This window comes from Lotus japonicus, chromosome 2, assembly GCF_012489685.1.
Source record: "Lotus japonicus ecotype B-129 chromosome 2, LjGifu_v1.2".
Taxonomy (NCBI): Eukaryota; Viridiplantae; Streptophyta; class Magnoliopsida; order Fabales; family Fabaceae; genus Lotus; species Lotus japonicus.
The window spans coordinates 92,863,927-92,883,702 of record NC_080042.1 but is presented as its reverse complement, the minus strand read 5'-3'; the positions used below and the strand labels follow the sequence as shown (position 1 = coordinate 92,883,702).

Sequence of the window (19,776 nt, the reverse complement as noted above, 5' to 3'; positions counted from 1 at the left end):
ATGTAACATTGTTTTGATGTGAAAGGTACTTTTATAGTAAAGATATAATCTGACACATTTACATCTCTTGTTACAAAGTAAAAAAAACCTTCATTTCTCCTCCCCCTCACTGTCATTTTGTAAGGTTAAGGCATTATGGTTACTTCTCTGGTAAAAGCACAATATTTGAGTGACTTCAAAAAAAAAATTGAGACTGTTATGGTTACTTCTCTGGCTTCCATAATATGTATGTTGCATTGTGCGTCTTGAAAATGCCAATGACTGAGAAGATGTGTAGTCTATATTTCTACCACGACTCTTTCTTGCTGAGTTTTGGTTTCTAATTTGTAATGGTGTATTCTGGTTCCTGCTTCATTTGATCTTTTTCTGTGATCTGAACGTGGAAGCCGTTTGGAAATTGTAAGCCAGGAGTTCGAACAATATTCCCTCCTTTGATGGGTTGCCACCTAAAATATTCGGACGTTAAAGCAGGTACGTTGTGTTTCAATTTCAATTTAAATTCAAGCACAGATGCACACACGCATAGCATTGGCATTTAATGATCTTACCTGTGCTTTGTTACCAAGCAATGAAGAAAAACAGCCATCTGAACCTTGGTGAAGTCTGTTCCAACACAAAATCTCATGCCTCCTCCAAAAGCCATGAAATGTTTGCTGGCACCGTTTACTTCCCCTCCCTGTAGGAATTATTTTTCAGCTCACTAAATTGTAAAAGAAGAGATGATGGTAGGCTAGAATTAAGTCACTTGAATATACTACATTAATTTCTTAGATTCTTTGAAAACAGGTATGAAATGACGGGAAGCTTGGTAAAGAAAATGACAAAATATTAGACGCACCTCCCACCTCCATGGGTTGAAGGCAAGAGGATCCTGATATTTCGCCGGATTCAAGTGTACAGCTGGGGGACACACCATCACTGCCCAACCTGCTGGTATGGTATAACCTGCACTTATTAATTAAGTATTGTTGTCAAATACAGTGTGCTTTTCCATTGCTCAAATCACAAGGTATGAGTTTGTATAATTAATGTTTGAGCCCATCAAATTAATTTTATTGTATAAATTAAATTTTCCAATAGTCCAATAATTGGTGTGAATCACATAGCTAACAACACCTCTTTTTGTCATGTAATGTGAGTGATTTTTATCTAATCAGCAACCAAACGTACCCTTAAAATTAATGTCTCTTAGTGCCTTCCGGAAGATTCCTGGAACTATATTTGCGAGTCTCACGGTTTCAGCTATGACCTGCAAATGGTCATGGACTTTTAATTAAGATTAACCCAGAAATGGTAGGAATTCTTTTAAATTAATCCAGAAATTTAACCAAACCTGAAATGTTAATGTCATTGATTTGTATTCTTGCCACGTGACTCCGGAATTAGGGTCTTCACGTCTTTTGAGAATGGCTTCATGTTCTTCCTAAAAGTGCACAATACCGAGGGACTTTTATTTAGTGGAAGTCAAAATGGAGGACGTGTTGAAAGCCATAAAAATAGTTCCAAGATTTGGATTTATTTGAAATAAAATACTACATTATTTTGACGTACTTGTAGTTGCTTGAGCACCAAGGGATGGTCAGAGAGTAATTTCATGGCATAAGTCAGCGCCAGAGAAGTGGTTTCAAAGCTTGCAAAAAGCAGCACAAACATGAGGTCCAGAGCGATCGCTTCAGTGAGGACTGTTCCTTCTTTCTTAAGCTCTTCAATCACATAGTCAAAGAAATCCTTCTGCTCTTTCCTAGGCATTTCCCGTCTTTCCTGTAACATGTTCTTCAGCATCGCCATTGCCCTTTTCCTACCCTGAGAAAAGAAATCACAACAAATGGTGTTTTGTCAAAACAATTTTGTGCACCAAAAGAAACTACTTTGTGCTATTCAAAAGAGCCATACTATGTTCAATGAATCTGAATCAACCACAGCCAGGGGGATTGTAGTTTTGATTATTCCTCTAGTATTAAATCTTTTTTTCTTTCTTTTTTGGTCGGCCTAAATTTTTAAGTCCAAGTTTGGAAATTCTTCTACAGTTGATTGATTCTATTAGACAATGACAAAATAAATTTATGGTGGAAACTTATGTGAGTAGCTTGGGTGTCAATTTATTATGAGGAAACGGAAGCAAACATGGTGTCATGGTGTAATATGTTGCTTCATTATGGCGAAAATTCTAAAGAAAGAACTCACAAATCATAAAGATTAGTGTTAGTGGACAATGGATTTACCTGGAGACATTTGTGATAAGCTGTTCCTGGAACGTCCAGAGGAAACGAGATTAGTCCTTGTATAAATGCAACGAAGCTGTCCCTTAAATTTTCTGATGACTTGGTTGAATCATAACTGATAAGTTTCTTTGCAGTCAAGTCAAATATCATCTGCATGGAAATATACATAGGAAACCATGGTTCATACGTGCAATGGAAGAAGGAGGCAAGGAGTGAACAGGGTTTGAACTTTGAAATAAAAACAAGATAGTTAGTTATAATCTTACCTCTGCTGTTGCTTCCTTTAACTCAACACTGTCCTGACACGACCACTCCTGTAATGTTCTGCTCGTTGACTGTTCAACCTCTGAGAGCATCTTTTTAAGGCTTTCAGGACCAAACAGATTGAGCACCAAGTTCTTAAGGTACTTGTACATAAACCCATGTAAGGATCCCACGTTTTGTTTCCCAAAGATCTCTGTGAATGTATCTGGGTACCAGCTCTGGAACGTTTGTCCCTCCTGTTGAAAGATGAAGTGATTAAGATCCGGGTCTGTGGACACTACAACTGGTCTTCCAACCAAATTGGTCTTGAAGATTGGTCCATACCTGAAAGAAGACAAAAATGAATGATGATAACAAATAATGAAAACTTGCATTTGTAGACTGATTGAACTATCCTGAATGCATGTTTGTAGACTGACTGAACTATCCTGAATTCTAAAGTTCAAAATCAATTATGGGTAGCTTCTAGGTGTCAGAATTGATTCGGAAGAAAAATAAGTTGACCCAAACATGTTATTAGTGTATGTTTGGATTCCAAAGTTCAAAATCAATTTAATAAACTTATATGAGTAGCTTCTCACTGTAGTTGAGTATTAGAAAAGAGAAGTTCATCAAAGATGCTATTATACCTTTTCATTCTCTGCTTGACGAAAGGAGGAATATCAGAAGAAGTGTTGGGGGAGAAGAACTGAAGGCTCTCACCCAGAAGTGGCAAACCCATTGAACCTGGTGGTAGTTTTCCTTTGCAACTTGGATTTCTCCATCTATAAACCCAGTGTGTAATGCCAATGATAACCAATGCTCCAAGACACAGTGCCCACATTTTCCTCTTTAAAATGAAAGGAATGGCTTAAGTAGAGAAAACTATATAGGTGCTGAAGCAGGTAGTGACAGAAATCAAAGGAAGGGACAGGTTCAGTGTGCCAGAGAGGAAAAATGGCTTAAAGTGGGGTAGGAGGGAAGAATGAGGCAGAAAGGAGTAGACAGTGCTGGCATGTATCTCAGAATCCCAGAAGATGTTCTTAAATAGGCAAGTCATTTCTTAAAAACAGTTGAAGAAAATAATATTATTAATTTTGGGGTTCCTTTAGTTATTCGTGAAGTTGATTGTTTAAAAGAGCTGTCCTAGTAGTTGGAGATAGATTAGAATAATTGAAATTATATCTGCCTGTCTATAAATCACTTATTATTGTCATGTATGATGTGTAGTTCAAGAGCATTGCTTGATATGAATCTCACTGGATGCTTCCTCTTCCCACGTCTTCTTGAAGGAAACTATAAATTATTTTTTTCTTCTTCATTATCCTGATTGAGGTAAAAAGTCCACACAATACCAAACTGAAGAAGCACGAGGCAGTTTTTTAGGAGATTTTGCGGGTATTTGCCTAGATTTGATGAGTTAGATGAGGTTCAATAGAATCTGTCTGACCTCAAATAAATTTTCCAAGGTCCTCTTAGATCATTAAATGCCCAAGTCCTAAACTACTTGTAATGCATTGTCAACTTGAAATCTTTCCAATATCTATGCTAAATTCTCAACCTGTTTTATGTTGATACATACATATATACTTTTTGGTTCCTGCATTTTATGCGGAGCAAGATCTTTTGATAGATCTTTTTCATCTGACACCAGATGGATAATCTTATGATCCTAACTAAAATGTCTTAAATCTCAAGATAAACGTCATGAGTGACTCTTATTGCCCATTGGAGGATTCTCGAGCTAGAAGTGCATGCAACTATATGTGGCTTATGTTTGTTTATTTGTGACAAAATAAACAGCAGCTAGTACTAATTAATCTAGCTAGGTCAAAAGACTTGACAAAACCTAATATAGCTATTTCATCTTGTAGATGAGTTTTACTTATTGAGCACCACCCATTTGCCCATTGAGCCACGTACTTGGCCACATTGCAGCAATTACCATGATATAGGTAGGTCAATGTGAATTATAACCACCATTTTCCTTTTTAATTATCTTAAATTTGAATTAGATGTCACCTGAATACTGGCTAGTTAAGTTCTGTAGATAACAAAAGCAAGTGATAGTATGAGCAGACACAGTGTACAAATTATCTAGTCAATCACATAGGGCTTTGAAGTTGTGGTTGCAGCTGGGTTGCGAAATTACGAACAAAGCGAGTGAATGCGGCTGCAATTGCAGTCACGATACTGAGACAGATTACAAAATCCGTTACATGGTGTCCATAATTGTGATTGCTGACAGCAATTTAAAACCCTCACAGATATGTAGCATAAGGTTTTGTGATTTTGAGTTGGGAACTACCAAGATATCCAAGCTGACCTCACTGCTAGGATAGTACATAGTGTAATGCACTGGCGAGGTATTTGAATGCTCTATTAGTTATTTCCTTGGACACACTTGTTAACTAAAATCCCTGATGTAATAGATGCTTGCACATTTTATTTTATTTAGAATTTTACATGTACCTACTAACAAACAAGATACCATTTAATATGATATCACTGACAACTCAATTACATACCAAAACTAAAAAATCGAATCATCTAATTATCATTGATACATTGCCCTTTTCTTTTTTTAGTGGTATTTAAATAGTAAGTCCATACCTAGCTATAATTTGATCACTTCAAATATTAAAATGGGTTGATCGGGTAGTCTTCAAGAGGATGACATAAATTGCTTAACAACTTTAAAATAACATGAAAAGCTACTGTTCAGGAGGAACGTCAAAATGACAGATCAAACAACCCCATTTTTAATCCTTATTCACAACTTATTTTATCATTTTTAGTATAGTTCAGAGGTTATTCAGTCATGTAAAGGTTTCTTTTATTCTCTTCTCAATCTCTCACGATTTCCTCCCCTTTATTATTAGCAAGTGTATGTTTTTCTAATCACATAGGAAATTCTAATGTTTTGTGGGAAATGGATGGAGTTAGGGGTTGGGTCCGACATGTTTGAATGCAAAATGCACAAAATCTTGTGGTGGGTACCCATATGCAGTTGGTCCATTTCATAGAGATATCCTTCTCCATATTCTCTATTGCTGAATATAGTTGACTCAGGATTTGATGATGCAGGGTTTATCAATATGTTTAAAGGAATATAATAATTCAAAAAAAGTATTCACTAGGCTTGATCCAAATGGATATATTGTGTTTTGGACATGAGTATAACATGGATAGACTTTCATCTAAGAAGATTTTCAAGTGAGCATTAACATCGACTCATACGAGTGCTAATAGATTTTTAAATATAATTATCAAAATTATGGTATACATAATCTACTTCTCATAGACGTTCAAAAAAAAATCTACTTCCCAACTTTTACTACTCTCTACCTTAAGTTTAGTTGTATCAAACTTTTTCTCTAGTTTTATATTGTGTATTCAGACATTTCTACCAAAAAAAGTAGAATATCCAAATTTCTACTATGTAAAATACATTGTAGAAATTTCTACCAAAAAAAAAAGTAAAAGCTATAGAAGAAAATGTAGAATGTCCAAATTTCTACTATGTAAAATACATTGTACAAAGAAATAATTGATTGCGTCTAATTACAGATTGTGTCGCTTGAAAATGGTGTAAAGCTACTCCTTCCCAACTATTTTTATGTAAGCATCTCTTCATGGGCGACAATCCTCTCAACTTGGTCTTTTTTTCCCCAAAACACTTAAATTATCACTTTGATTTCCGGGAACTTGTGTGGAACATTACTTTATTTAGAAACCTGTGACATCATTTGGTTCCTTTGTAATAAAAACAGCAACAACATATACTTCGGTCGATGAATATCATAAATTTACTGCAAGAATAGGTTTGAAATGATCTAATTAAATTCAAACTCTAGTAAATGAACTAATTTACTAATATAAAGGTTGGAGAAATGAAGCGTAAGGGATCATGATTCAAACATTGGTTAAGAAACTAATTTACTAACATTACTAACAACTAGTATTTAAAAAAAAAAAACATCATATGGTTTAGATTCCATTTCAAGTGTCCAATTGGAACATTTGAATATGAGTCATAATTAATCGCAAGGGCGTCTAAAGACTTCCCACGATTTTAATTTTTTTACCAATTATATGAATTTTACATTTTTTTCTGTAAGCATATGAATTTTACATGAAACACTTTGTTTATTCTTAATCTGACCTACAAATTTTTGTAGATTTACTATTACAACTCCTAGTATGACCCCTCCAAATATTTGTAGATTTCAGTAAAGATTTTCGTTTTTTACATAAAAAAATTCATATAAAGTATGTCTAATATTATTGATTATTGATTATAGATTATTATTGTTTTATATATTCCGACGAGTAATGATATATACACACCTCATATTTTAAACACTCAATTTTCACCTTTTTTTTATTTCTATCTCTCTCATCTTATCATCTATCACATCTCATATTTTCTCTCTCTTACTTTTTCTTTTCTCCCTATCTCTTTCATCATTCCACCTCTCCACCTTAAAAGAGAGGTGTGGATGAAACATTACCCATAACAATTACCAAAAGTTTCGAGCTTACCGGCTTGTCGCTCAAGACTAGTGCAAACTGCAAACAAGGACCTTCTGAAGTGAAATACGGACAAGTATTAAATATTAAATAAAGAAAACTTGATGTTGTCGTTGTTGTAATTCGCTTTTAGCTCCTTAAGAAACTGTGACTTGATTGATGGTTACACGTTAATTAAGCTGAAGCTAGGCTTGAACTGCATATGATGTTGCTATTTATCTTTTTTTTTTTCTACATCGGAAAATAGTTGCTATTTATCTATATGATTAAAGGTTTGATTAATTTGATAAGTTTGGTTAAAAATAGAATGACTTCAAATGAGAAAAAATTATTTTTCATCACACTTTGCTCAAATAGTAAGTCCCGAACCTTTTTTTTTATGGAAAGTACTTCATTCATATAATTAAAGAGAATACATCCGCTAATAAATGGAAATGATAGGGCCTACATCCAATACATCATTTTTTTTAAAAACAACTAAACTTGAGGGAACATTCTCCGCTCAGATGGTGTCAAGGGAACTAGAAGCCAACTTTGAAACAAAATGAGTTGTCTTGTTGCCCAACCTTTTAACAAAAGATAAAGTAAAGAAATCAAAATAAGACACTAAAATACTAGAGTCACATAATACTGAACTGAATTAAAGGGAGCTCAACGGAACGTCTCCGCCAAGAGAGGAGAAGAAGCATGAACCAGTGAACCACAGCCGACAACCAAAGAAAGACTTTCACCATCCCGTGCCTAAGCCAAACCAACCTCGTTAGAGTCCCTTAGGCAGTGTCAAAGTTCACTTTGACGACGTTCAACGAGGGTGGAACCACCTTACCTATGTACGTGACCACCCTCCCAGCAGTAGTAGCCTGCGACATCTATAGCGAGTTTGAAAATGACCTGCATGAGTAGCTTTTAATTTGTTTTCAAAAAATAACTACAAGAAAAAATAAGGTGATTCAAACATACTAATGAATTTTTTTTATATCTTTTACATTAAGGTTTTAACACATGGCCCTAAGTAAAGTTTAGATTGAATGATCCTAATTTTATATGGACTAATGACATTCAAAATAAGTGAGTTAAGAATTTCATATTTATTTATTTATCTTAAATATTATTGGTACACTTAGTACTATGATAATATTTTTTTTTCGTACATAGGACTATGGTAACTCAACAACTCATTAACACAAATATTCAACTAAAAATAAAGTTCTTTTTTTTGTTTACGATATCTCGATTTAATAATTAGATTAAAATGTGTTAAAATGTTCATTTACTTTTTATTTTCTCCTTTTTTAATTTTATGAACATTTACAGTTTTTTTTAATAACAATTTGCTTCTAGGCCAACGGTTTTTTTTTTTTTAAGGATGGACTAAGCAAATGTATCAACCCAACAAAATAATAGATCCGCTTAAGGGCTAGTAGCTCTACTTGGATTATTTTCTTTTGGTCCATCAGCCGAATCAACACAGAACTTGTAGAGAAAAAAATTAAGGGATGATAGTTAGGACTTAGGATCTAAATAGTACTATTTGACCAAAAATTTTTTTAGTAAATACCAATTAAATAACGAGATTAATGGATATGCACTGTCATTGTAAAGAAGTTTTACACTAACGTCCAATCACATTATGCCACATAAGACTAAGTAGTTACAAATCTTTTTAATTTTAATTAGTAAATTAATAAATCGCTGATGTGGCGGAAATCAATTGGGTGCATGTGTAAAACAAGTTTACACTGTCGGTGCATCTCCTATTTTCTCTTAAATAACACGCATAGAACTTTTAACACTTGCATTTATCTCACATGGAAAAATTATGAGTTTTATTTACATACACTTATAGTATAAATGAATGTTTTTTATGAAGAAAACTTCGGATGAATTTTACTCGTTTATAATATTTCTACACAATCACAGTTCAAAGATGTAAGAGAGATGATTTTTACAATCACATTCAAAAGACGTGAGAGAGATATTTCTTATTTAATCTTATTAAAATATTCTATAAATTAGATAATGATATGATAAATTTCTCAAACATGATACTATAAGTGAGGATGAAAGTACGTCTAACTGCCCACATAAATCATAAATCATAGATCTATAACCTAATCCATATTAGGTATAACCAACTTAATAAATAAACAAGTTAGAGATTTTTTCAAAAATCTATTTAGATAAAAACACTAGGTTCAAAGTCTCAAACCATTCGTGTTTGTTTGGCTAGAGATTGGGATGTCGTCTGTATTCATGTCTGGCGTGAGGCGAACCAAGTTGCTGATTGCCTTGCAAGTGTTTCTCATGGCTTGGGTTTGGGGTTGCACTGCTTTGAGTCTCCTCCTCCTAGTTGCTTGAACCTCTTGTTGTTTGATCGGATGAGAGTCACTCTCCCTCGCTCTATCTTAGTATAGTTTCCTTTCGTTTTTGGGCTTAGCCCTCCTTGTAAAAAAAAAAAGTCTCAAACCATTAAAAAAGTCTTTTAATAATTATCTAATTTTATTTTATGAACAATAATATTTTTATTATGATATGTTATCATGAAATATAATTGAAAAAAAAAATTAGGGAAGGGAGATTGCAAAGTGGAAATTGGGATTTGGGACTATAACTTGTTGGGAGTGTCCAAGTATAGAATATTTGGAAGTCCAGTAGAAGTAGGGCTTTACTTGTTGGAAGAGTCCAGTTTCAGTTTCTGTTCAATCCAACCCAACCAACCAACCAACCAACCGTCCTTCGTTCGTGTATTCTTTTTCTCTACGCAAACCCAGAAAACAAACAAAGCTAAATATCTCTTTCTCTCTTCAACCCCAAAACAAAACTACACATCCCTTGTTGTTCTTCTCCCTGAAAATATCTCTGAATTGATTTTGTATTCGATACAACACAATTCAATTGAATTCCGATGTCAATGGCGATGCCTAATCAGGAAGCAATTGACACCTTCATCAACATCACCGGCTTATCTCAACCAATCGCACTCCAGAAGCTCCAGGTTCTCTTTTCTCGATCAATTCATCTCTTTACTATTTCAATTGCAAGCGATAGATGTATGGATGATTATTCAACTGATTAATACCTAATACCCTAGGTTTTTCTTTCCTTAATTGCTTAGTTACTCCACTTCACCCACGCATTTATCTTGCTTATCGCTTCTTCATTGTCTTCTAATTTCATGCTTCTCTTTCCCAACCCTAATCAACGGGTTCGATTATAATATAAATCTTGTCTTTGCTTATATAGGATGTACTCCTATTTTTTAGGAAAAAAGTATCTAAGGGTTAGATTGTATTATGACCTTAGATTAGATGATGTACCTACTACCATTGACCTCATATTGTTACACATGAGGTTGCTTAGAATTTTAGACATGTGAGATCCCCTCATATTTTCAATGCTGCGTGCGATTTTAACATCGAAATTGTCTGCACATTATTACTATCTCATAAAAGTTGTATATGGTGTCTGGTGGTTGATTTAATGTTGTTTCTTGTCAGGAGCATGGGGGTAATCTTAATGAAGCTGTCAATGCGCATTTTAGTGAAGGAGACAGAGGTTTATCTACCAGGTATACTAGATCAGTGAGCTTGTGAAATCTAATTAGGTTGTTAGTTTGTGATTGTGTGATCTTGATATCTTGATTCGTTCGTTCGTGTCCAGTGTGCATAATACCTCTGCTGTTGCTGCTGCTCTGCAAGATGATTTCATGGATATAGATGATGAGCTTCATGCTGATGAACTTCGCGGACCTCTGCCTCTTTTATCTTCTGCTAGAACTAATCCCTTTTCTCTTCTCGATCCAACACTTGGGAGAAGTATATTTGATTCTCATCTTGATCCAACAACCCAAGCACCGTTTGTTACCCTTCCGAGAGAGGTGAGAGAGATTCCTATAGAGGTTAAGGATGGCAGTCAATCTGCACCTCAAGGTAGCCATGATCCGAGTCCAACTATCGAAGATGTCACTGGAAGTGTTCAAGCAAATGGTCCCGATATTCAGGGGATTATCAGACTTGATGATGAAGATGATGACGACACACTAACTACCCGGACTGCACATCAGGATGAGCAACACAATATCTTGGGTGATACTTCACGTGACCAAAGTGCTATGCCCAGTGCTCCTAGGTTTGAGAATTTGCCAGATTATAGCAATGACATAGAAGAAGAAATGATCCGCGCAGCAATTGAGGCTTCTAGACGGGAAGCTTCTAGCCTTGGCAGACAAACTGTATGTTTATTTTTTTATGGATTCTCATGCTCTGGTATTCTGAATGATGGTCTTGCCTTAGTATTTATATCTCACCTGGTGTAGGATTTAAGTGAAGCGGGGCCTCAGTCAATGCAATCAGATTTGGAAGATCCTGAGCTTGCCCATGCAGTTTCACTGTCTCTGAAGGCACGTTAATATTTATTTAGTTATTCATTTTTCTTATTCCTTTATGTTACTGTGCCTTGAACCTGTCGTTTTAAATGCATTCTCACCAGGACAGATGGTGCTTCCACTTTGTTTTTCACTAATAATGGAAATTTTGAACCTTAACCCCTTTTAACATTAAATGAATCCAGACAGCTGAGCAAGAGAAAGCATTGCGCAAGCAAGGAGGGGAGGATGGGGATGTTGGAGCATCAACAGGGCCATCTAAGTCATCTGAAGTTGAACTACAGGAAATGACATCAAATGAAAGGTATATTCTCTTTAAGCTTGTTTTTGTTCTTGCGCTCTACTACATGGTCTGTATAGGATACTGCATTTTTCCCTTTTGGTGGTTGAATCTGAAAGGGACAATATGGTTATTCTAGACTGCAGACAGGAAGCTCATCCTTCCAAGATGAAGGTGAAGACTTAGAAGAGCAACCTCTGGTTAGGAACAGGTCTAGGCGAACAACTTTGGGCTCGTCAAGGTCAGCCAATAATGATGAAGTCATTGAGGCCAGTACACCACCAGCAGCTGTTCAGCAGGATGACAGCAATCTTCCTCAGCAAAATGACGATTCCTTCCCCACTGATGAGGTGATTAGTCCTTCAGTTAATCAGTTTTCATAAAGAAATTATGTTTCTGGTTTGCCACTGCATCTCAGTGTTCATTCCTCCTATTTCCATGTCGTACTTAAATGAAATTGCAGTGGGGTGGCATTTCTTCTGAGGAGCATGATGAAGCAGTTATGCTTGAGGCAGCAATGTTTGGTGGAATCCCCGAAGGGCGTCAGTATCCCTATGCTTTTGCACCACATGAGTTCATGCAGAACAGGGGTATTTATCCTCGGCCAATGCCTCGTCCACCTTCGCCATCATTGACAGCTCAGCGTTTAATAAGGGAACAACAGGTATGGTCGGAAATGTGGATTGTAGGTTGTAGGAGATGGCCTTACCTAACAGCTGCTATTGTTTCTTATATTTATTTAATGCAGGATGATGAATATCTTGCATCACTACAAGCAGATAGAGAAAAAGAATTGAAAGCCATCGAAGAAGCCGAGGCTGCTCGTGAAGAAGAAAAGCGGAGAGAGGAAGAAGCTCGCAGGAAATTACAGGAAGAGCAGGTAATGCATTTGTAACTAATTGCATTGTTTTCAAATTTTACTTGCTTTGAGCTGACAGTGCCTTTTTTATCCAATTTTATTTATATAAGTAGAGACGATACGGTAACGACAGACAGTTGCCATACATTTCAATTTTATTTTATATTCCATTCTCATGCATTTCTTGGAGGGTAGGAGAGCAGCTATTACTAAGTAAACAGTTGTTACAGGTTTCCGGGGATGGGTTCCACTAACACACACCCCCGGATATTTTTTCATGCTTCCAATGTCTTGCTTTTTTTCTTGATTTGTATCCTTATTATGTACGTATGTACTTCCTTTTGCAGAACCTAACTGAATCTTTGCTTTCCTCAAAAGAGAACTATTAGCATGTTTGGTCGTTCTTCTAATTCTCTCATAAAGTCATAATCATTTCTCTCATCACAAAAGCTACTTATAGTAGCTTCTCCCTATGTGGAAGCCTACTCAGTTTTCAAATACACACTATGTCCAAGTACATTGTAATCTTACATTTTGTGTAATAATTCTGTGTCAGGAATTGGAAACACAGTTGGCAGCAAAAGAAGCTTCCCTACCATCCGAACCATCCTCTACTGATGAGAATGCTGTTACCTTGCTAGTAAGAATGCCAGATGGTAGCCGCCGCGGACGCCGATTCCTTAGATCTGATAAGCTACAGGTAGAGAAGGACCTGATAGAAATTGTGTTTACCTCTTGTTTCGTGAATATTTCTGCTAAACTTGACTCTGGGATTTTTCAGTCTCTTTTCGACTTCATAGATATTGCTAGGGTGGTGAAACCTGGAAGTTACAGACTGGTGAGTAGACCTCGTTGGATTTCAGTTTTTCTAATAATTCCTACCCTTGGCATATATTCTCATTGACATTGCGATCACTCGTTTGTTATTGGGACAGGTGAGACCTTATCCTAGGCGTGCTTTTGGTAATGAAGAAAGTGCATCGATACTGGAAGAGCTTGGCCTAACCAACAAGCAAGAAGCCTTGTTTTTGGAGTTAGTCTAATGCCCTGAAGCATATTTCTGGAAAACCATTAATTGAAGCTTTTAGTTATTAAATTATGGATCCTTACACATGATGATATGGAATTTCCACCTGGTTTGTGTTGTTTGGGTAAAGATATTTATAAGGGTTAAAAACTATAATCGTCCCTGAACTTTGAGCGAGTTTTGAAAACCGTCCCTCGCCGGAAAATTATCTGAGAACCATCCTCAGACTTTCAAAAACAAATTTGACCCGTCCCTCCTGCAGTCTTAGGTCCGGCAACCGCTTACGTGTCTGTCCACATCAGTTAATGAGGGTCCTACGTGTATTTTTTTTAAATAATAAATATTTCTTAAAAAAAACATCATCATTTATTTCAAAATAATCTCTTCATCGTGAATATAGCAGTGGTACAGAAATCATTATCTTCTTCATTATTATGTGAAATTTTTATGTTTGCCACTGATCTGTGAAATTTTTTTATAGGTTTCATGAATTACCGGAACAAGGATTTATTTTTTCTTTCAGAATTCTATTAATTTTCAATTTTTTTCCACGCAATTTCAATGGTGTTCTTTTTCACCAACCTGAACGATTTATTCTGGGTGTTATTGGATGAAAGAGCATGTTTTGTTTCATGGGTTTTGTTGATTTGAATCATCATCACAATCATCATTTGTCACCACCTGCACATGCGTCTAGCTAGCTTGCCATGTTTTGATGGAGAATCTGCGTGTGTGAATGAAGATGGAGAAGTACCCGAGAGATCTGCTTCACAAATTCCCGGTGTCAAGTGGTGGCAGTGAGAAAATTGATAACAGAACGCAGACACAGATACAGATTCAACAACCCCAAAACCTCAACCGTTGCATAACCATAGAGAGCCACCATCCCAAACCTCCTCAGATCAGACAAGCAAAAAACTCAACTCTAGAAGAAGAAGAAGAAGAAGGTAGTTCAGATCTGAAACCAAACTCGGTTGCTCCTCCACCGTTGTTCACATCTGAAGTCAAATCTCCCTCTTTTTCTTCAAACCCAGCCAAATCCCCCTCTTTCTCTTCAAACCCAGCCAAACCCCCTAACCCCCTTCTTTCTAGGTCGGCGTTTTGAGGTTTGTTGGTGGTGGAGGCGCGGTATGGGCTAGGGTTGGGGGTGGCGGCGCGGTGTGGTTGCGGCGGCGGTGCGATGTGGTTAGGGTTGGGGGTGGTGGCGTGTTTGGGGGATGTTGGAGGAAATGAAGACATGATGAAGAAGAAGAAGAAGATGATGGGGACTCAGGGATAATTTGGAGATTTAGGTTTATATTAGGGTTAAATGATTAATTAGTAATAATAATTAGGAAATATAAATTATTCAAAAATAAAATAAAATCCACGTCAGATCTCATTAATTGACGTGGAAGGACAAGTCAGCGTTGGCCGGAGACAAGGCTGCCGGAGGGACGGGTCAAATTTGTTTTTGAAAGTTTGAGGATGGTTCTCAGATAATTTTCCGGCGAGGGACGGTTTTCAAAACTCGCTCAAAGTTCAGGGACAGTTATAGTTTTTAACCCTATTTATAATGCACCCGCCAGTCTAGGATTACAACAAAATGATTTTAAGGTTCGTGATTTTATTTTATTCTAAGATATTTTATTGAGAATCACCCTTCGTAAGCTACACAAGTGAGACATACATGAAGAAGAATAACGTGTTGAAGGGGAGGGGGAGGGTGAGGGTGTCCGAGGTTGAAGGTTGTTGGATACCTTCCAAAGCTCAGACTCGGCAGCGTACCAGCGGCTACCCTAGCAGTGTAGCTTCCACTTGCAAGCCAAGAACCCACATGTTTAATGAAAAAGATTTTTAAAATGCATGCTTAACTATCCAAAGTAATTATTTAAGGGTAATATAAGATTAAAGGGGACACTTGTCCCCACTTTTGCAGACTTTAATTTTAAAAAATAATTAAGCAAAGTCTTGGGTTCGAGTTTTGTGCATAAGAATCGCTTAGGCGTTCCTTAATTTTCTTTACTTTGTTGTTAACTTTCCGAAGAAAAAAAAAGGAAACTCTAAACTAAGGTTTTACTTTATATAATTACGGTTTTGATTCGTCCACACTCAATTTTTTTTCTTTTATTTCTATTTTTTTTCTTCTCATCTCTCTTATTTTCCTATCTTATTGTTTATCATATCTCTAATTTTTCCATTTTCTCTTTTAAGTGTAAGTGAGATTAAAGTGTTAACTACTTATTAATATAACCGGTGCAGAATTAGTGAATTACTTAAGAGATTATCTCCATCCTCTGACTAGTCTAACGGATTGGAAGCTTCTCTTTCTTTGTTCTTCCATCAAGAGACTTTCATATTTAGGAGAAAACAATATGAGGCAAAGACAATCCCGTTCAAGCTAACATTGTTAATTTGTTTTATTTCAATCCAATTTTGGCTTGAAATTTAAACGCCCTGCTAAATATAGGAGTTCAATTAGCAATAAGTCGGATATTCATTCTTTAACAAACTGAAATGTTAATCTTCAAAAGGAATCCCATGACCAACAAATTCTTGTTATAAAAGAAAAAGACTACGTTTCAAAAAAAAAAGACTACAACAAATTCAGTTTTTTTTTTTAACTTAAACAAACTTAGTTGAAAGTTAATACTTAAAATGGATAAAAAGAAACAACAAGGACAAAGACAATTTTAAAAAGAAACGCAGTTTGTAAATTTTACGAGTTTTCATGCATGTTTTAAAAGTCGAATTAGTTTTTAAACCAAACATATATTATATCACTGATTTGTAACAAAAAATATATTATATCACTGAATTTTTTTTTGGTACATCGGAATGTTAAACGACAAAAGAAAGACTACAAAGCTAACAGATCCCGAGCTAAGATGGGATCAAGCTGAGGAGGGGGGTCTTCTAATCGAATAAAGTCACACTGCTGAGACAGGCCTAAACCGGCTAAGTAATCCGCCACTTCATTGGCACTGCGGGAAGCATGCTGGAGCTGAACACTCCACGGACGCTGAAGGAGCTGATTAATCTCCAGAAAGTCTGATGCTAAGGCATGGAATTGATCATAATAATATTGACTTTCAAAATGTAAAAATAATAATGTATTAAATCATAAATTAGTATAGATTATAAAAAATAAGGGTCCATCTAATGTGCACCTGCAAAAAACTGGTGTAATTTTACACTAGCAAATTCCATTAACTGCCGTCAGATTTGAACTACCTATTAAAATAATTAAAAAATTGTAATTTAAAGTAAATGACAGTAGTGCCCCTTTTTATCTATAGGACTCTTTTTTTTTTTTTCCATATCTATAGAGGATTCAGTCCTTAAAAGTTAAAACATAATCAATTTTCTTTTAATCATATTTTTGAATCTCATAACCCATTTCATTGTTTTCAATTGATCAACGCCATTCAAACATCTGAAAAACCTTCGAAGCCAAGAGAATGAGGAAATAAACCACAAAACAACAACCACGAAGAACCAAACTTCAGATCTGAAACAGAACAAGCCACACCAGCACTCCTGCTAATCAATTCGTGTGTTAATCCTAAACCTATTAAAAAAATTGACGGTTTTTTTATGGGGTGGGTCTTCAATCAAGTAGTTCTGTCGTTAATGATTTTTCTGGGTTTGTATTTGTTTATCCTATGGTGGTGGTGTTGGTTGGCGTCAGCGTCGGCGTGGACAAGTTGCAGAGGCTGTGGTGGTGTTGGTTGGCATCGACGTCGGTGTCGGCGTTGGCTTACAAAGTTAGTGACATGGTGGTGGTGTTGGTTGGCGTCGAGTTGCAGAGGCTATGATGGTTTGCCGCCAAGGTATTGTAGGGCTGGCGATGAGAAACTGTGTGTGGTGTTGGTCGGTGTCGGCGTCGAGTTGTAGAGGCTTTCTATAATTTTTTTTTCTTTTTTTTCCATCTAAATTTAGTTGGGGTAAAACTGTCATTTACTTCAAAATTAATTAAATGAGAATTATTAATATGAAAAATAAGAACTAACAGAATGTAACGGCACTGGACGGAAATTGCTAGTGTAAAATTACACTAGTTTTTTTCAGGTGTATATTAGAGGTTGCCAAAAAATAAAGGTAAGTTACATTTTGATAAAAATATTACAAATAATTGATGTGGAAGTCATTCGATCAAAGATTGATTATTTTCTATTTTCCGATGTAGCAAAAAAAAAGATTGATTGTCTTCCTCTTGAAACCAAAAAAAAAAATCAAACCATTGATTTTCAAGATCTATCTGACAAAAAGTTTTTTTTTTCTTAACGAAATATGACAAAAAGTTATCAAGTAGTAAGACCACTAATGTCTTTCAAAAAGAAGACCAATAATGTAATATTGAAATAAAGTCATTTTTACATAATTCTCTATAATTAAGAAAATAGTTAAAATTTTCTAATTTAACCTTATTTAAAAATTTATAAACTCAATAAAATTATCTGTCAATGTTGATTATCTTTACACTGCCTTAGAGATTGTCCGCACTCAAGAGAAATTTGGATGAGAGCAGGGGCTCTCGCTTGGCCAGGATTCCAGGTGAGTGGATGCACGGATTGGGTGTCTCGGCATGCACAAGGGACGAATGGAATCAAATTCATCGCTTGCTTGTGGGGTGCTTGGAAGTGGCGCAATAATATGATTTTTGAAGACTCTCCGTGGCCAGTTCATGAGGCGTGGCGTCGTATTTGTCATGAGCATGATGAAATCATGAGATTCACAGAGGAAGATCAAATAGAAGATGATCAAACTATGATGTCCACTATGTGGACTCCGCCTGGGGAAGGAACTGTGAATTTGTGCCTTGACGGAAGCTTTAGCAGGGAGAGGATTTGCATGGGCTCGGGCGGGTTGGCTCGTGATTCCCAGGGTCGGTGGCTCGCCGGGTTTTTCAGCCACATGGGCGGAGGAAACGCGCTGCTGGCGGAGGCAATGGCGCTGAAGATCGGGCTACAGATCGCGTGGGATAAAGGGTGGAGAAAGGTACAGTGTACCGTGGATTGTGGCACGTTGGTTCATGCACTGAATGATGACGGTTCACAAGCGGCTGAATATTTATTCCAAAAGGGTTTATTCGATCCAATCGTACCACGTAATCTGTTAAAAAAGGGTGTTCTAGCTTGCCAAACCCATGTTGTTCTCTTTTTTCTTCCCTTTTCTTTCTTCCGATTCTATTAGCTGAGATCTTGGTTCATGCACTGAATGATGTTGACAGTCGTATTTTCTTGCCCATTCTTGATGATATTTTGGAATTAATGGCTAGGAATTGGTATGTTTCCCTAAGTACTATCAGCAGAGAGTGTAACCAGCCCGCGGATTGGCTAGCTAGGAAGGGAGCCTCGTCACCAAACGTTGATCTTTGCATCCTTGAAGTTCCTTCCCCGGAAGTTGAGATCCTCTTATTGAGAGATCGTTTAGCTTTGTCGCAATTTAGTTGTTTTGTTAGTTTTCCGATGTATAAAAAAAAAAAAAATTTACAGACTTATAATAAGAAATAAAAAGAGTATAAGGGTCTCAGTTTTTTTCAAACAAGGGTCTAAGTTTTTTTTTTTTGAAAGTAAGGGTCCAAGTTGATCAATTCAATTTAACATTTAAATAAAATTTATTTATTTATTTTATCACTATATTTATTAAATTAGAAAAAGATAAGGTTTCAATAGCTTACGTGTAATCTAGTCAACACGCTGTGGACCAATTTAACGCATGCCCCACACACAGAAATTCCTCATGACAGTAAATGGAAAGAGAGCATAGCTCTGACTTGTAGCATAAAAAATGCAAAAAAACATTTAATGCATGCATGACCAATAAATTTCACTTGAACTCATTAAACATTTAGTCAAAATTTCAATATTTAAGTAGTATGTTTGGAGAAATATTTGTTAAGTGAGTTATACTTCATCTGTTTTAATATAAGTGTTCACTTAAAAAAGATGCACACATATTAAGAATAATAATTAATTTATTAATTTTGTAAAATATAATTTTTAAAGTGTATTATTATCTCTCTTCATTTATTCTTTTTATAGGGTATTTTATGGAAAAATATCAATTAAGGCTTCATTGAAATTCTAAGTTGACAGTTATTATGAAACAAATATTTTCTTTCTAAATGATCAATTAGTATTTTGTAATGAATGAAGTTCAAACTTAATGGAATCCCCAACCCTCAAGAGCGGTCATCTCATGACTGTCAGTTGTAGAGACACACTATTAACGCCAGAAACTTAT

The 19,776-nt window shown here is 35.9% G+C and overlaps 2 protein-coding genes across 3 annotated transcripts; one reads left to right on the top strand and one right to left on the bottom strand.

Moving 5' to 3' along the window:
• Positions 1-23: 23 nt before the first annotated feature.
• On the bottom strand, positions 24-3,500 carry LOC130741151 (cytochrome P450 87A3). The gene is made up of 9 exons (XM_057593959.1): positions 3,116-3,500; positions 2,489-2,810; positions 2,223-2,372; positions 1,552-1,803; positions 1,334-1,423; positions 1,171-1,249; positions 839-945; positions 549-676; positions 24-446 (listed from the first exon to the last, which is right to left on the bottom strand). Exons 1-9 carry the CDS (start codon positions 3,307-3,309, stop codon positions 320-322), a joined length of 1,449 nt encoding a protein of 482 aa, XP_057449942.1. The 5' UTR covers positions 3,310-3,500; the 3' UTR covers positions 24-319.
• A 6,204-nt stretch (positions 3,501-9,704) lies between these two features.
• LOC130741150 (plant UBX domain-containing protein 8) lies at positions 9,705-13,677 on the top strand. 2 transcript variants are annotated; one of them, XM_057593958.1, is made up of 11 exons: positions 9,705-9,993; positions 10,496-10,566; positions 10,659-11,229; positions 11,314-11,401; positions 11,572-11,686; positions 11,802-12,012; positions 12,126-12,326; positions 12,411-12,542; positions 13,078-13,221; positions 13,303-13,359; positions 13,457-13,677. In XM_057593958.1, the coding sequence occupies exons 1-11, from the start codon at positions 9,904-9,906 to the stop codon at positions 13,562-13,564; spliced, it is 1,788 nt and encodes a 595-aa protein (XP_057449941.1). In that variant the 5' UTR covers positions 9,705-9,903; the 3' UTR covers positions 13,565-13,677. The 2 variants fall into 2 exon arrangements, with proteins under 2 accessions (XP_057449941.1, XP_057449940.1); XM_057593957.1 differs by having other exon boundaries at positions 9,707-9,993; positions 11,314-11,397; positions 11,568-11,686.
• The last annotated feature ends 6,099 nt before the right edge of the window (positions 13,678-19,776 follow it).

What these genes read in the sequence shown, in the direction of transcription:
- LOC130741150 (XM_057593958.1), top strand. Translation starts at nt 9,904, where the DNA reads ATGTCAATGGCGATGCCTAATCAGGAAGCAATTGACACCTTCATCAAC. An exon ending in TCGCACTCCAGAAGCTCCAG is followed by an intron (nt 9,994 to 10,495) that starts GTTCTCTTTTCT and finishes GTTTCTTGTCAG; the next exon opens with GAGCATGGGGGTAATCTTAA. An exon ending in GAAATGACATCAAATGAAAG is followed by an intron (nt 11,687 to 11,801) that starts GTATATTCTCTT and finishes TGGTTATTCTAG; the next exon opens with ACTGCAGACAGGAAGCTCAT.
- LOC130741151 (XM_057593959.1), bottom strand. Translation starts at nt 3,309, where the DNA reads ATGTGGGCACTGTGTCTTGGAGCATTGGTTATCATTGGCATTACACAC. An exon ending in GTCAAGCAGAGAATGAAAAG is followed by an intron (nt 2,811 to 3,115) that starts GTATAATAGCAT and finishes GTCTTCTTTCAG; the next exon opens with GTATGGACCAATCTTCAAGA. An exon ending in TGGTGCTCAAGCAACTACAA is followed by an intron (nt 1,424 to 1,551) that starts GTACGTCAAAAT and finishes GTGCACTTTTAG; the next exon opens with GAAGAACATGAAGCCATTCT.